At 47.2% G+C, this 15,934-nt stretch overlaps 4 protein-coding genes across 4 annotated transcripts; 2 read left to right on the forward strand and 2 right to left on the reverse strand.

Annotated features, from left to right (window-relative positions):
• The first annotated feature begins 24 nt into the window (after positions 1–24).
• BDBG_07765 (leucine rich repeat protein) lies at positions 25–6,316 on the forward strand. The gene is made up of 4 exons (XM_002621880.2): positions 25–230; positions 288–1,154; positions 1,364–2,361; positions 2,500–6,316. Exons 2-4 carry the CDS (start codon positions 912–914, stop codon positions 5,240–5,242), a joined length of 3,984 nt encoding a protein of 1,327 aa, XP_002621926.1. The 5' UTR covers positions 25–230; positions 288–911; the 3' UTR covers positions 5,243–6,316.
• A 790-nt stretch (positions 6,317–7,106) lies between these two features.
• Positions 7,107–8,601, reverse strand: BDBG_07766 (MIPC synthase; the record flags this gene model as incomplete). Its single annotated transcript, XM_002621881.2, has 4 exons — positions 7,107–7,448; positions 7,525–7,884; positions 7,998–8,153; positions 8,323–8,601. 4 exons carry the CDS (start codon positions 8,599–8,601, stop codon positions 7,107–7,109), a joined length of 1,137 nt encoding a protein of 378 aa, XP_002621927.1.
• Positions 8,602–11,607: 3,006 nt separating this feature from the next.
• BDBG_07767 (methionyl aminopeptidase) lies at positions 11,608–14,179 on the forward strand (the record flags this gene model as incomplete). The annotated part of the gene is made up of 4 exons (XM_002621882.2): positions 11,608–11,766; positions 11,871–12,230; positions 12,354–12,900; positions 13,031–14,179. The coding sequence occupies 4 exons, from the start codon at positions 11,608–11,610 to the stop codon at positions 13,132–13,134; spliced, it is 1,170 nt and encodes a 389-aa protein (XP_002621928.1). The 3' UTR covers positions 13,135–14,179.
• Positions 14,180–14,193: 14 nt separating this feature from the next.
• Positions 14,194–15,817, reverse strand: BDBG_07768 (methionyl aminopeptidase; the record flags this gene model as incomplete). The annotated part of the gene is made up of 5 exons (XM_031723244.1): positions 14,194–14,250; positions 14,310–14,822; positions 14,878–15,494; positions 15,546–15,713; positions 15,775–15,817. 5 exons carry the CDS (start codon positions 15,815–15,817, stop codon positions 14,194–14,196), a joined length of 1,398 nt encoding a protein of 465 aa, XP_031580370.1.
• Between the last annotated feature and the right edge of the window lie 117 nt (positions 15,818–15,934).

Genomic DNA, 15,934 nt, shown 5'->3' on the forward strand with positions numbered 1-15,934 from the left:
ATATATGGTCTCTTATGATTGGGGTGGTATTTCTGTAACTAATAATCGCGCAAGCCACGGCTTACCTTGGTAACCTTATCAGGGCCACACAGCACCTTGGTTCGGAGGATTGTTCAAACAATGGAATAGCGATCAATCGCCGATCGACATGCCGTTTGCCGGCAGTTTATGCCATGTGTTTGTTTGATGACGATGAGCAGGAGGACAGACGCTGCGTAGAGAAAATAATAGTAAGTATATGGTAGATGTATCGTATTATTGAGGGCGTGTATTGATACCGTATCCAGCGGCCTGCTTTGCTTAGTTATAACATCGTCCTATTCTGCTCGGCTCGCATCCAAGACATTTTCCTTCCAACCTCGACTTCACCCCTCTCGTCGACAACTCACCCACCTGCGTTTCTTCTCTTCTTGCTTCTCCTTCTTCTCCTCATATTCCGTCTGCCGATGTTAGATCAATGAATCATATTTAGATTGCCTCTTGATGTGCACTGACACCACATCCCGCAGCCACCTCATCCGTCTGACTACTGCATAAGAATCCACCGCCCTCCATTCTACGGTGTTACTGGACGCCATTCGATCGGTGACAGGTCGCCCTTTTCGGCATGGCATCTCAGCCAGCCAGCTTGTTGTTGATCGGCTGATCTGGATGAGCTAGTAGTAATAGCGTCGTTCGATAATACGTTCTCCAGACGATAGTGTATCCAGAAGGCTGAGGGGCTTGGAAGCACAAGCTCCGCTTGTTTTTGGCTCTATCAATTTCTGTATCCTCTATCGGTCAGCCTCCAATCACTGATTCCCTTGAGTTGCACTTGTGCTCTTCTTTCTACCCAATCTGGATCTCCGCGAGGTTCTGTTATTCGGCGTTTCCTCTTGGTTGGGACTACTCTTTCTTCCCTCGCTACCACGATGGCGGAGAGATCTAATAATAATAAGGCCCAGCGGAGGAAGAGCTTAAGTTTCTTTAGCCGGACTGGATTACTGGGTTCTGGCTTTGCTGGCCCAGCCAAAACCCCGCGCGGACACGATCGATCTGTTTCCGATGGCTGGTATGAGACAGCACACCGCTCAGATTTGCAGCCGCCAAGGGTGCAGCAAAGGTTGCGGAAGAACAGCGGGCGACCCTACAGTAGCGGCTCCCTGTTTGTCACGGTAAATTGCACCACGTCCCTGTTTGCCATAATATTAATCCTTTCTGCTTCACTCCCTTTGAAACAAAATATTTTGCATGTTATTTCCAACCATATTGGCATTACACACTCTCGATGCCTCCCTGAATGGCCAAGCCGTTCCACCAATTATGGTTTTGGGCTCTCTAGTTTTTTCTCTCAGTCCCTAATTTCTCTCGCGGCTTTATACAGGAAAACTTCGCCTTCCAGTCCACAGATGAGTTCACCAATACGCGGTCGAAATCCTCTCAGAAATCCATGCGAAAATCCGTGTTTGGGTCCTTGCGCTCGCTGGGCTCAATCGATGACGACCAGCGCTCGACAAGAGCCCGTTCCAAAGCGTCCTCGGGCGACGAAGAAGACCTTGCTACAAGCTTGGCCACCCTGAAATCCCTCCTGGGCAACCAAGTCCTACACCATGGCGAAGTCCAAACAACAGGCGGCATGTGGCGGAAGAAGAGTCAGTACCTAGTACTAACGGATACGCATTTGGTACGGTTCAAGAGCCAGTCAAAGGCGGGAGAGCTTTTCCCCTCAATCCCGGCTTCGTGGGGTCGAAATTCTCTGGCTTCAACATCCACGAATCGACATTCAATGGTTTCGATTGCTTCCTTTCAAGACCCACAGCTGGCGACCTATTCGGACCTTGCGTCGGGAATACCATTGAGCTCTATAGTGGCTGTCTACAAGCTTGATGATGGACGACCTTACTTTTCAATTGAGGTCTGTCATATGGATGAACGATCCCCCAAACCATCGTCGTTGCAGCTGCAGCTTAATGACCCGGAGGAATCTGGACTATGGCTAGCGGGTATCCGTGCAGCAGCAGAGCAAGCCCGAGCTATAGACCCTCCGATGTTTGACCAAAAATCTGTGGAATACGTTGCGAGAGCCCTCGAACTTGAACGAGACTATGACCCAGATTGTTTCCGAATGTACAAGGTCGTGCAACGCGTGTCGGCCAAGTCTAGTAGTAGATCATCGAATGACGATCTCGCGAAGCTTACTTCGAATGTGTGTTATCTGGCTATCGGCGTCCATAAAATCCATTTAATACCTCTGCCAAAGTCATCCAATCGGGGCTCCGTCGCCTCTCTAACCGAGTTGGATATGAACATGTCATTTGGGTTGATGACGTTGGCGTCCCTATCGATGCAACGAGGCGACGATGCCTTCCAGCTAGTCTTCCGGTATTTTTATGTTTATTTTCTTATATATATATATACATATTTATATATTATTCCCCCCCCTCCCCCTTTCTTTTGGGCGGTGTCGTTCCAGGATTTTATACTACCCCTCGTTTGTAGCGCTCACTAACGTTCTCCCAGTGTCCCACTCCGTCATCCTTTCGGCTTGTATCTTTCGTCATCGTTCTCGAGCGAGATCGCTGTTCTGATACGACAGAGAGCGGAATGGCTTAGGCCCGAATGGCTCCAGCAACCTTTCGCCTTCAACGTTCCTCAACATATAGAAGATCAAATCACTCCATTAATGTACGTGGACCAAGATCATGGTGGGTTCGACCGCACTCTTACTGCTTATTGCGCCGCCTACGATATCGACACCTCAAACATACGTTATACAATCGACTACGCCTGTGATGATGCTCCATGCTTCCGTTTACTACAGCCCGCAAACGGCAAGGACCGCCGCAAGTACTCCGCCTTAGAACTTCTTGCTGTTATGCGCTCGCTACGGTATAATGAGTCCTTCGTTACAATCTCGTTCATGGATATCAATTTAGACGTTCTTCATAGTATACGCGACCCCTGTGGAATTGATATAGATGCTGCAACAACCCGTTCCAACCTTGCTATTCGACTACCTGGCCAAGAGAATATGTCTATCTTGTCCCAGGAAATTCGCGCCCTATGTCTGAAGAATAAACGTCTTAGAAAGCTAGATTTCTCGTTTTGTCTAACTAGGCAGCCATCCTCGAGCAGGGGGGTGCTTGATCCGGGTTGCGGAATTCCGGAGGCGATATTCCCCCTTTGTCGACGCCAGCTAACGAACGTGGATTGGGTCGTATTAAATGGAATCAAACTCGGCGACTCGGACCTAGATTATCTGGTTGATGCTGCGTCACAGAAATCATCCCACCTCCGTGCCCTTGAGATCAGCCATTGCGGCCTATCAATTCATGATCTAGACCTCATTCTTTCTACATTCACTGCTCAGGAGAACACTCTGGAGTCCATTGATATCTCCGGTGTTCAGGGTAGATTAAGCCCAGAACTATTCCAGCAGCAAATAGGCTATTTTGCACACATCCGAAAGATAAACCTGACCCACATTTCAAGAACAACCGGACCGGAACCTCTAATAGCTCCAGAAACACTACTAAATTGGCGACTCGAAGAGTTGTCCCTGAGTCACACAGCGGTTAATGAACAAACTGTGGATTCGATCGCAGCATACCTGGCAAGCTCCAAATCAAGTACACTTCGAAATTTAAAGCTCGACCAATGTGGCCTTACAGGAAAAGACGTTGCTGTGTTTCTCCATTCTATGACCAGTGATTCAGGCAAACCACGAAACATCCATCTTCACGTCAGCGAGAATCGCCTTCATTTGGACTACTCCCTCCTAGTTACCGCGATTGCGAACAATAAGACTCCAACTCATCTGACTATGAGAATGATGGAATTTCAAAAAGAAGACCACTTCCGGCAATTAGTTGATGCCGTGAGGAAAAACACAACATTAAAGTATCTCGACATATCGAAGGCGTCTCTGCCATATGATGCTGGCCCGGAAACGTGCAAGGCGCTCCAACTAATGTTCGAAGAAAATACCACAATCGAGGAATTAGATATCAGCGGTGAATATGCCCACCTAGACGTTGCTAGGTTTGGTATTGGTTTAAACCTTGCCTTGACTGGGCTGAAGAAGAACACTTCGCTGAGGGTACTGAAGATTGAACATCAGAGACTGGGGCTTCAAGGGGCTAATACACTTGCTTCTGTGTTAGAGGAAAATGGAACCCTCTTTGAAGTTTACTGTGATAATAATGAAATTAATCTCCAGTCATTTACCGTACTAGTTAATGGCCTACAGAAAAACAAGAAGCTTCTGCATCTTCCCGCAATGGTACGGGACAGAGAGCAATGTCTAGAACGGGTTCGTCGTGAAATCGAATCCGTGAGCCAGAACGTTTCAAACTCCGGCGGGTCTAAAGCAACTACTATCCGCAAAACTCTCCAGGCCGCTGTCTCTGGGGGAGGTACAAGCTCGGGTAACAAGTTGGCAAAAGCAGCACCGGCATCGCTACAACAGGGGAATCCTCATACAGCCACAGTCTCCTCGCCGTTAGCCTCATCCGCGCCTATTCTAGCTAGCTCAACCACCCCACCCCACTTCATCCGGCATGATGTGCAAGCCGTGCTTCAATCGCTAAGCCAGAAATGGGATATTGAAGTACAACGCCTCCAACGGTATCTAGTCCGGAACTACAATCTGGCCCATGGTCTTATCGATGAATACAGTAACGGCACCGACGACGATGCGATGAGCGATGGCCGGCCGACTACGGCAGCCAGCCTTGGTACATTCCTCAACCAGCTCTCGTTTGATGAGACCAATCCAACCCGAAGTGAAGAACCATTACCTTATGAAACCCGAACTGCAGAGCAAAATTCCGAGCTTGAAAACGGCAACGATGACGAAAAGCTTACCATCCAAAGCGCCAAGACTGATGAGCAATCATCCACACCCGATCCTTCTCACACCCGCTCTTCCCGCCCTCCCCTCCTCAAATACCACACATCTAGCGGCCTACAAACATCTTCCACAAACTCCTGCCCCACCCCGCCCCTCCCACGCCTTGCCATCCCAGCGACTGCAGGTAACAGCATCCGCACAAGCAAGAGTAATAGCAACTTGAGCGCCAGCACATCCACTAGCACATCAACCGGCACAGGCACCCGGTTATCCGAAACTGCTTCCTCGCTACGCGGATTGCTTCTGGCGCGATCAGCGGAGCGACGGGAGCAAAAGAATGATAAGGGGCCTATCCTAACCTTCAACCAGCCACCTAGGCTTGATTGGAGGTTACCTGACTTGGAAATGTGAAACACTTAAATATTTGCTAATTATATTTTATCGTTTTTCTTGCTCGTTTCCCCTCTATTTTATTTTCCGCTGGGAATGATTGTATTGCTTCTTTCACTTCTTTCACTTCTTTTGCCTTTTTTCTCTTTGTTATTAGCGATTCATTTTCTGGGGCCGGTTCTCCCTGGCAGGCATGTCTTGTTTTGGTATTGTGTCTCTGTTCGTCTATCTACTTTATTATTTATTTATTTTATTTTATTTTATTTATTTATTTCTTTCTTTCTTTCTTTTCATCTACGGGTTAGTAGGTCTCAGGGGGGGGGCTAGTTGATTTTTCGCTTTGTTTATTATGCTTTCGTCTCCCACATTCAAACCCCTCGTCATATACATATCGCTTATATACATTACATACTTTGCGCCTTTTTCTTCTCTCTACTGGTTTTCTTCTCCCTTCTATCTGATCTTCTGTTCCGCTTCATTTGCTTTTCAAACCTTCCAACAGGCCGTTGCAAATAGCCTGGTATCATTTGGCTCATGGAGAGTCGTGGGTATATCCGATTTGATGACAGCAAAAATGTTGGAAGGGGACATCAATGGGTAAATTTGAGGCTCGTATGACCCTATCACTGATTATTTGGCAACTTGCCCTTTCATGTGGTATTTTCTGTTGGAAATATCAATTTTCTTTGAGAAGGAAAAAAATAAAAATAAAAATAAAAATAAAATAAAAAAAAAAAGAGCTTGAAACGCCCATGATGACAGCTATTTTAGTTGGATCGTATTGTTCTCTTGCTCCTGTCCCGATTTTTATATTAGCGATGGACGGGCCTGTCAAAATAATAACGATTGAAGTGCTGCTACGTTGAAAATTTTCTCTAAACGTATACCAAGCTTATTCTATTGACTTGAATTATAGATACGGCTAATGCATGTTAATGCCATTGTTTTTCCTCCTGAATAGCATCTGATGTTCAGCTTTGTCTCATCAATGTGAATTCTCTTTCAATCTCTATGCATCTTCCTTCTCATTCATGAAAAAGTGTGGGGTGAGCAGATACCAGAAATATTAGATAACAAATATGTATTTTATATTAGATAAATCATAAATAATGAGCCCTCTCTTCCCTCTCGAGAGGACATAGAACGAGCAGTATATATATATATATATATATATATATATGCCCCAGCAAAAACAACTCCAATTTCTAGACTAGATGAAACGAACCCTCAAAACAAAAGAGTTGATAAGAACGGAGAAAAAAAATAAGTACAACATTCACAACGAAGAAGAGCGAAGAAGCAAAAATATTAAAAATTAACACACTAAGTTGCCAAACCAAATAGCAACTCCGATAAATGAACACCGTAAAACTTCCTAACAAATTGGAGCAAAATTATAGGACGATGAAAACCCACAACACCGGGATATATGCGCATTAGGTTGGTAAACAAAAGATGTGTGTACGCCCGTCCTATCACGAAGGAAAAACGAAGGCAAATCGACGACACGGAGAACAAAGGACGGACCAGTGGGCGGGACAGGTTCTTCTTCCCTCCCCCTTCCCTCCCTTTCCACCCGCTCTTCAACTCCCCGTTGGAAACTTGATTAAAAGAAAACATAAACAAAATCGCTTTCCTGGAAATTTCTCGCTTTCTCTTGTCCTGCGTGTTTTGGCCATGAATGAGGCCCTCGCACAATACACACAGGATATAATGCATACATATACAAATAATTATTAAGGGGGTTGGTGGTAGGTAGATCGCTTACTATATTGGGTGAAAGAGTAGATAGGGTAAGGAGGAGGAAAAAAATAGATGGCTTAATAAAAAACGCCCCCCGCTCCGCCCCGTTCTATTTCAATTCGCATTCTTTGTTTTAAATTATTCATTCATCCCGGAAACTGCTCTTGCGCCCGCCGAGAAGTTCATAAGCGGTATCCGCATACCGGCCAGTTTCCTCGTCACCACGTCGCTTTGCGGGGCTTTGCCGGCGCAGCCAACCTTGGAATAACCGGTTGCCGTGCCGACGAGAGGGTGAGAACGATGGGGAGCGTTGCGGGATCGGTGGGTGGGGTGGCGGTGGCGGTGGTCGTCGGGAGAGTGGGGAGTAGCGAAAGCAGCGGGATGTGTAGAAGAGGAGGCGGCCGTAGGCCCACCAGAGACAGAAGCCGAATACACCGGCAAGGAGGAAACCGAGCGCCGTTAGAAGCATCCAGTGACCGCCCATCTAGATTGGTTTGGTGTTAGTGTACGCTGAAAACAATAAAAAGGGGGAGGAGTATAGCGAGAGTTTCTCTACGCACCCAGAATATTAACCTAGCATCTCTGCCATGCCAACTGCTGCCCTGGTGATGTGTAAAGAAGCTCCATGAGTGCCGATTATACTCGTCTGGCATGAGGATGCGTACGCGATCGGCCATGGCGGGCTCGGAGAGCATGTATTCTTTCCAGATGACTGAGAGGAAGAGTGGGCCAGTCGAATACATGACAGTGATGTAGGGTAGCGCCCAGTTCTTGTTATACGCTTGTAGTGAGTCGAGGACACGGAGGAAGAAGGGGTGCTGGGGGATAGCCCCCATAGCGTCGTTGGAGATGCCCGTGGGCGCTGTGCGACGGACCCAGGCACCATAGGAGAGGAGGGGATCCAGTCGACGGTTGCAACCCTGTAGTATAAAAAAGCATTGAATTAGTTAGAAACACCTGGGTGCAGGTTGCATTTCTTCCCTGCAGGAGCAACAAAACGGAAGGGAGGACAAATAAATCCAAACAAACATACATCGTCTAGATCAATGTAAGTGCCACCATAATGTGCCAGCACAAAGTATCGAATGGCGTCAGCGCGTTGAATGTTATGCGGGTAGTTATCGAAAGTTTCTAGGAACCAAGGATATTCGCTCGCGATAAATTCTCTCGATTTCTCGTCCGTCCAAAGCTAATAGTTTCCTCGTTAGCCTCAATTGGCTTTTCTCCATTTCCTTTCCCCAAGCAAAGTTGGAACCTTGTGGACAATTGCATTGTATGCCGGCTCCCAGCCAACGACAAGGAGTCGCACCATATGCGGAACCTATTTCTCCTTTGTTATTTTTTCAAACAAAACGCACCTTGTACTCATAATCAGTATGTATACTGATGCAGCTCTGCTGAGCACCCTGCCACACAGCAGGAATTGAGGTATTCTTATATGTCTGATGGATGATCTTGGGAATAATCTGTGGACGGGACTCGATTAAGTTCGAATTGGGTGAAGGTAGGTCCGAACGTCGAATTGCATCAGCCGAGGCATCTTCGATTAGAAGGGTCAGGAGCGTAAATACGCTGCGCACGAGGAACGCGACGATGAGGAAATTGACGATGATAAATATGAGATAGCCTTTCCGCATTGTTGAGGTTTTTGAGTTTTTCAACACCACCTAGCTAAGGAGGTGGGTTAGAGTCTAGGAGAGTGCGCAAAACAGAGGAGAAGGGGAGCGAAAAAGCTAGATTTCTTCCCCCCAGAAGTCAAGCAAGAGAAGGGGGTTTGTAGAGGCAAGAAATATAGCAATTTGGCTGAGGCGTGGAGAAGCGAGGGGCTGGTCCAATTGACAGAATTGTCTCTTCATGCAGGTGAGAAATTCTGTTGAAGCTGCGGTTGGGAGGAGGCCAGGGGACGTTGTTGTTGAAGTGAAGAGGAGAGGTTTGGTATGGTATCGTGAGGAAGAACGACGCTAGACTCCTGTTCGCTTCTTTTAGATCGGTACTAAAAACGGAATGGGATCGTTCGCTGGAGGGGATGGCGAGTAGTTTCGAGGAGGGCCACAAGATATGAAATCTAGGATCACGAAAAAAAGAGAAGGAAGGGAAGGGGCGCGCAGGCCAGAGGAAATGAAATTTTATGAAAGGTAAGGTAGATGAGAAAGGAGCGTAGAAGGATTGAATGATCCCCAGGGAATGGTGACGAGTTTTGTTTGCACAATCGAGGAGAAGAAGATTGAGGGCAAGGCCAAGAACGAACGTGTGACGGGTACTTTCAGGGGGATCAGGGAAACTTGGAAGCTAAAATGCGTTTAAAATAAAATGAATAAAATAAAATCAAAGGAGTGGACGAATAGAAATGGGGGTTGAAATGGACACTCGATCTCGTTGGGTGAAAGGGCAAAAAAAAAGAGAGAAAGAGAATTAAATGCGTATGCAGCGGAGGCGTTTTGGAACCGGGGGAAACTAAAGGAGCGACGGGCTCTCCAGCCCAAGAGCTAACTGGAATAGGACGACAGGGAAGACGCAGAATTGGGGCTTAAGATGTGCAGAAGCCGGACGACATTGTTATCGGGGAGAACTGGTTGGCTGGGAATAATGGATTTGAATGGCTGAGATAGTGGAGGCTAGGCATGGAGCCACAACCGCCTCTTAGGCTTTCTTGGGGCGCGCGACGTTTAGCTGCTTGCGCCGCGCGGATTTTGGTTGGGGGAGGGCTCGTTAGAGACCGCGGAATAAGCAGCGGAGGATTTTCTGGACCTCGAGGTTGTAAGAGGTTGTAGAAGGGCTTGGTTCCGGATTTTATATGGGATGTTTACGCTGTAGGGACGTCTTTTATTTATAATCATTCACATATAGGTCCGGTTGTTGTGTTTCTGCGGTGATCGTATGCTGTGGGGAGGATGAAATAATGAAATTTTGGTAAAAATGGAGAAGAAAAAGAAAAAAGTGGGAGGGCCTGACACTTCTCTGCTAGCTGTAGGAAAAAGTTTCATCAGAGAGCTTGGACGAGCCAGTATTCGGTAAACCGAACCGTGGAAAGCGGAAAAGACTCACAGGCTGGACCAGTAAAATATAAGTCGTGGAAAAGGATAATAAGCACAATTTAAGAGGGATAGAGAACGAAACGTGGACGAGAGCTTGACTGTGGCTTACAGGCAGGGATTTCCATGCTAGGCAAAGGCAAGCCGAAAGTTAAAAGGTAAAAAAAAAAGAAAAAAAAAAGAAAAAGGAGGTTGGGATACCGATTACATCGATAACACCGCTCCAGCTCCTAGCAGAGCCAAGCAGACAATGAGGATGCTAGGACTAGATATAGACTAAAGGGACAGGCATTCGTATAGCCATTATTATTATTATTATTGCATTGCTGTTGCTGTTGATGTTGGCGTTGACGATGAGGTTTTGGATGAAGTCGTCGTTGGTGAGGTTGTTTATTTCCAAAAGGGGCTAGACCCTGCCCGTAAAGGGAAAGCGGTGGCGAGGACGCTAGTCTGGATACGGGAATGGTGCGGCAGAATCCTTGCCTAATCAATCCTAACCAATGCTAGCGCCGTGTATGTACCTCCGCCCCATTCTCCGGTGTGAAGGTACTTCCGGTGTCGTCACGACAATTGCTGATATATATATATATATGATATCTTTATTATTATCCTTATTATATTTTGTGACCTTTATATAGTGTCTTGGGCCTTTGATCTTCCTTACCTAGGTATCTACGAGCTGCCGCCTCTATTCAACTCACTGGCCTCTTTGCCGAGGGCTCTCTCAACCTTAACTACTCCGTAGTAAGGGCGTTTCCTAACTGTCAGGTGTTGTGCACTTCACCCCTAGCAATAACACCGGCTTGCTTGGCCTGCACCATGTTGTCCCAGGCAGCTGAAAGAACCTTGGAATGCCAACAAATTTATCTCCTGGGGTGGTACGGGCTGAGTCGCCGGGGCCGTTTGACCGGTGCACGACTGTTGAAGACTCTGCGCAGCCCTGCCCCGCTGCAGCGCATTAGCGGAGAAATCAATACATTCTCTTTCTAAAATATGGGCGCTCTCCAGTGTAACCCGCATGGTCGTCTTCGTCGTCGTCGTTTTCGTCGTCGTCGTTTTCGTCGTCGTCATTTGTCGCCGTTAAGTGCCAACGCGGCAAAGAGCGATTCATCTACGTAAGTTATGCGAGAAGAAGTGAAATATCGAGATAACTAACTAATAAGTGATTTTTTAGGCCAAGACAGTTTAACTGACAAGATCTGTGCGGCGCGCCGTCTGTCTCGTCGCCCTCGTGGCTATTTTTAGAATGGCCTTCTCCGGTGATTTAGCATAGAAATAGAAATAGCATCTTTTGTCGCCGGATGGAGCTGAGTCGCCATTCGGTGAAACCGGCATTGATGGTGTGCACTATGCCTGATCCTATGTAGCATGGTTTGGCAACGGATTTAAGTAGTAACTAATCATTCGTGGTCTTACGCACAACACTGCGCAATTCAACAATTCAACGGGGCTGCCAGAACACTATCAGAAACCCGAGGCTGAATTTGACTAAACACAATATTGGCGGCGAGATACGTGCTTTTCTTTACGGTTTCCACCCTCTGCGATCTGATCTGGCTATTTGCCGTGTGTCCCTCCGACTTACAAGGGCCCAGAGCCTTGCCTGGTATGATGGCCGACAGCCTAGCAGACCTACAACCATCCAGGAAGTGGAAGTGCCTTGGCTTAGACTGTGGAAATGACGCTGGAGCTCTTCAATGCCCAACATGTCGGAAGCTAGCGATAAAAGGCAGTTACTTCTGTTCCCAAGTTTGCTTCAAGAAGAACTGGGTTCGTTGACAGCGGATAGTACCCGGTTCGTAACACATGAAGGATTTGAGAGGCTGATTTGGAGAAAATAAACCTCACCTCAATTCTCGTTGACGTGAGTGTAGAACCAACATAAATCTGTACACAAAATCACCCCTCAGCCAGATCCAGTTACCGGCTTATACAATCCTTTCCCGACATATGCGTTCACTGGCTCTGTTCGGCCCGTCTACCCGCTCTCTGCGAAGCGCCCTGTTCCCCAATCAATCGCACGGCCCGACTATGCTGAGACCGGTATACCCAAGAGCGAGCGGCGTTTGAATAGGATGAAAATTGACATCCTGGACGCCAGGGGTCAGGAAGCAATGCGTATGGTTTGTAGACTGGCTCGAGAGGTACTGGATGTTGTCGCTGCCGAGCTCAAGCCGGGTGTTACCACAGATTATCTTGACGAAATTTGTCACAGAGCTTGTATAGAACGGAATGTAAGCACGAACTCCTTGTCTCATTTATTCGGAAAATAGAAAAAAAAAAAAAAAAGAAAAAAGGGATGACTCGATGGAATTCTTATTAATATTTTAACCCCTTCCTAACTATCTCAAAATAAGTCATATCCATCCCCCTTGAACTATAACAAATTCCCAAAGTCCCTATGCACCTCTCCAAACGAAGTCGTCTGCCACGGAATCCCCGACCAACGAATCCTCCTCGATGGCGACATCCTCAATCTTGACATCTCCTTATACCACGAGGGCTACCACGCCGACGTAAATGAGACATATTACATCGGCGAGCGAGCCAAGGCAGACCCGGACTCAGTCCGGGTCGTCGAAACGGCTCGCGAATGCTTGAACGAAGCTATCAAGCTCGTGAAGCCGGGCACGCCCATCCGAGACTTTGGCAACGTCATCGAGATGCATGCAAAGGCCAGAAACTGCAGTATCATGGCGACATGGGGCGGTCATGGCATCAACACCAACTTCCACCCCCCGCCGTGGATCCCGCATTATGCCAAGAGCAAGGCGGTTGGGGTTTGTAAGGCCGGCATGGCTTTTACGCTTGAACCTATCCTCGCGCTGGGGAGGGGAAGGGAGGTTTATTGGCCGGATAATTGGACGAATGTTACTGTTGATGGTGGGCGTACTGCTCAATTCGGTGGGTATAAACATGTTGTGCTTGCACATTGACCACAAGAGGCTTTCGTTTTCGTTCTGGCTGTTGTCATTTGCCTCTTGTTTCTCCTAGGCTCTTATGGGTCGCCAAACACTGCTAACATGCGCTGTAGAACACACTCTGCTTGTTACGGACACGGGCGTCGAGGTCTTAACTGCGCGGAACGAAAATTCTCCAGGAGGCGCGATTCCAATACCAACGACTGCTACTGATTGAGCAGTGGACGTTGTTGGTGCAAACGGCGGATAGATTCTCGCCCATCATTGCATAGTTAGATGCCATCATAGCCTATTCAGGCCATTTTCCTTTTATTACTCTTTTCCTTTCGAATACGGAAGCATGAAAGGAACGATCGGAGATTTATTTCACGCCAGCATTGGAGGCTCATTCAGCTTACAAAAACCAAATCACAGATAGCTGCTGTGCTCTACAGTGCTCGGGAAATTTCTTGAGTAGCTTGGGGTATATATAGATATCTTCATTATCTAACGGGAAATTGAGTTATTTTAGCACATAAGCTCCAAAATCCCGCAAAATCGTTCAAAGGGCATGTGGAAGTGGAAGTAGAATGTAAGCCAGTGGTTCGTGCGCATCACTTTTCGGGACAGTTGTCTTTAATGATTGGAGTGATCAGAGAAGAATGATGTTGTGCGTAGATTGGCGGACCGAGGAGTCCCCTGAAAGGTCCGGATATCACTGCCTAGATTCTGCGTGAGGTCTTTCAGAACTTCGATTAACTAAGTAGTAAAAAATGTTTAATTTTGAAGTGCGTTGGGCATTGGCAACTGGAGCAAGATTTTTCGGACTTACTCCTCGATGGAGGGCTTGAGTAGAGATGGAAGACTACGCAATAGGGATATTGGCGAAGGACAAGCTTGGTGCTTCAAACGCCCAGCTGAGTGCAGTTTTCTGTGTATGAACGTCTCGCTTTTAACAATACCGAGAGGCTATTCGGTGCGTTGATCAAGTGTTCTCAGCGGGGGCCAGGCGTTGGGGAGCATTGCAGTTATATTTACATGCTTAGCAATGTTTTGTCTCTACTAGACAGCTTCCCACCGGAGCGGGTAGATGCAACATGGACGAATGGAAGCGATAGAACGAAAGAGCAGAGTTTCATACGCTAGTAAATTGAATTGCTCATCTCTTGCGGTTAAAGAGCGTCATAGATGTTGTAAGAAAAGGATGTTGAATCATTTGGCAAGGTCATATTTCCATCACTATTGAAGTCAAGGAAAACCGAAAATTAAAACAGAGGCATTGCTCCCACATTTCTCTTTAGTAGTCATCTCCTCTAGAGATCACTTCCTTGCAATTTGGCCTGAGCAAAACAGTCTATTTGAAAAGGTTGTGTTAGTATATCTCAAGGTGTTCAAGACACGGAATCCACTTACGTGCTCAAACTGGGCGACATAGGACCCAGGAACATCCACAAGCGGCGCATATGATTGGACAATGCCTTTCGAGACGAGTGATCTCATGCCGAGGTGATAGCTCTTTACTCCTAACCGTTCAAGGTAGCGTCTGGAGAAGACCAGGGTCCCGAAATTGTCCTTGATGGTCTTCAGTAGCGATTTGGCGGAGGAGTGATGAAGTCCAGCAGCGCTAGCATGCTCATCACAAAAATAGCCGTAAATTCCTATGTCGTCGTCGAGGTACGCTTTGCCAGTGCTACCGAACGTTTCAATTGCAAAGATGTCGCCTTCTTCCATGCGTTGGTTGGTATGTGTCTTCACGAAGGGAACTTGTTTATCGCCGTGGATCTTATAGCGAAGGATGTTATGACCTGTTATGTTTCGAACCGCTTTGACGGGGATGATTTTTCGGTTGAGCTCAACCTCATAGCTCTCCATTACTTCTTGGATTGCCTCGCTGATGCAATCAATCCGAGCATCAATGCCAGCTTCCTAGGAGTTTATTTAGCATTGCAATGTGGTACAGGGCAGACTTTCGTTTTCATACCTTAAGACCGGTATTGGTCGCTGCCTTGACAGCCGTAAGCAAATCATCATAGACTGGATTGAAAGCCATGGTGTAGGCACTATCGACAATCCTGCCATTGACATGAACTCCAAAATCTACTTTGAGAACATCGTCGTACTGCAGGATGACCTCCTTTGCGCCAGGATTGGGAGTCCAGTGAGCTCCTATGTTATTCAAACAGAGCCCGGTTGGAAATGCCATGCCGGCTTTGAGAGCGTCTCCGGTCTCAATACCTTGGTGGTCGGTCAGTGCACGAACACCGTCCTCAATTTCTTGGGCAAGCTGGCTCATGGCAATGCCAGGCTTTGTGATTGTCTGCACATACTGGCGGACCTGGCGATGGACTTCGGCAGCTTTGCGATAATCATTCAAGAACTCATCGTCCATGTCGTTTACGACGCATAGGTGACGAAATTCTTCAGCGGTGATCCGTTGAAGATTGTCATTGTTCGTGGTGTATCCGACAATCTCAGCCTCTGGGTATCGCTGGTTGTAAAAGATGCTGGACAATGCAACCCTAGGCGGAGTCGTCTGTAGCCCGCCCAGTAGCGTTTTCTTCTTCTTTTTGTTCTTCTTTCTCTTGTTTTTCTTCTTGGCTTCTCGTGATTTAGTATCAAGTAAATACATACTACTTCAGGTTGGCTTACTACTATTGTTGAGCTGACCAACAGATTTTAGGTCGGCTCCAGTTTTATCGTCATCCTCATCCTCCCCGTCTTCGGTTTCCCCTTCGAGTGGACCATGAAGGAGTCCACTCGCTGCGGCATGCTTCGGAGGATTGATGGTATCGATTGCAGCGTGGGGCGATGACTCTACTCACGGCGTCAGAAGGGGTTGCTACAAAAAGGGACCAACTTAATAATTTCTTTCCCATACCATTTGGGCCTCGACGATGATCGTTAGGTGTCTTGGATCCCATGGTCGGCTTTTACTTGTATTCATAAGGCGTCTTGAGTTGTTGATGGTTGATGGTCGATGTGATTGTGATTGAATATCAGAAAGCATGAGATGTCGTCGAAAGCACTCCAACCTTGGC

Source organism: Blastomyces gilchristii (assembly GCF_000003855.2).
Source record: "Blastomyces gilchristii SLH14081 genomic scaffold supercont1.20, whole genome shotgun sequence".
Taxonomy (NCBI): Eukaryota; Fungi; Ascomycota; class Eurotiomycetes; order Onygenales; family Ajellomycetaceae; genus Blastomyces; species Blastomyces gilchristii.

Bases quoted from the DNA above. Each gene is read 5' to 3' on its own strand.
- BDBG_07765 (XM_002621880.2), top strand. From the start codon at position 912: ATGGCGGAGAGATCTAATAATAATAAGGCCCAGCGGAGGAAGAGCTTA. The intron at 1,155-1,363 runs GTAAATTGCACC...GGCTTTATACAG, and splicing joins GCGGCTCCCTGTTTGTCACG to GAAAACTTCGCCTTCCAGTC. The intron at 2,362-2,499 runs GTATTTTTATGT...ACGTTCTCCCAG, and splicing joins GCCTTCCAGCTAGTCTTCCG to TGTCCCACTCCGTCATCCTT.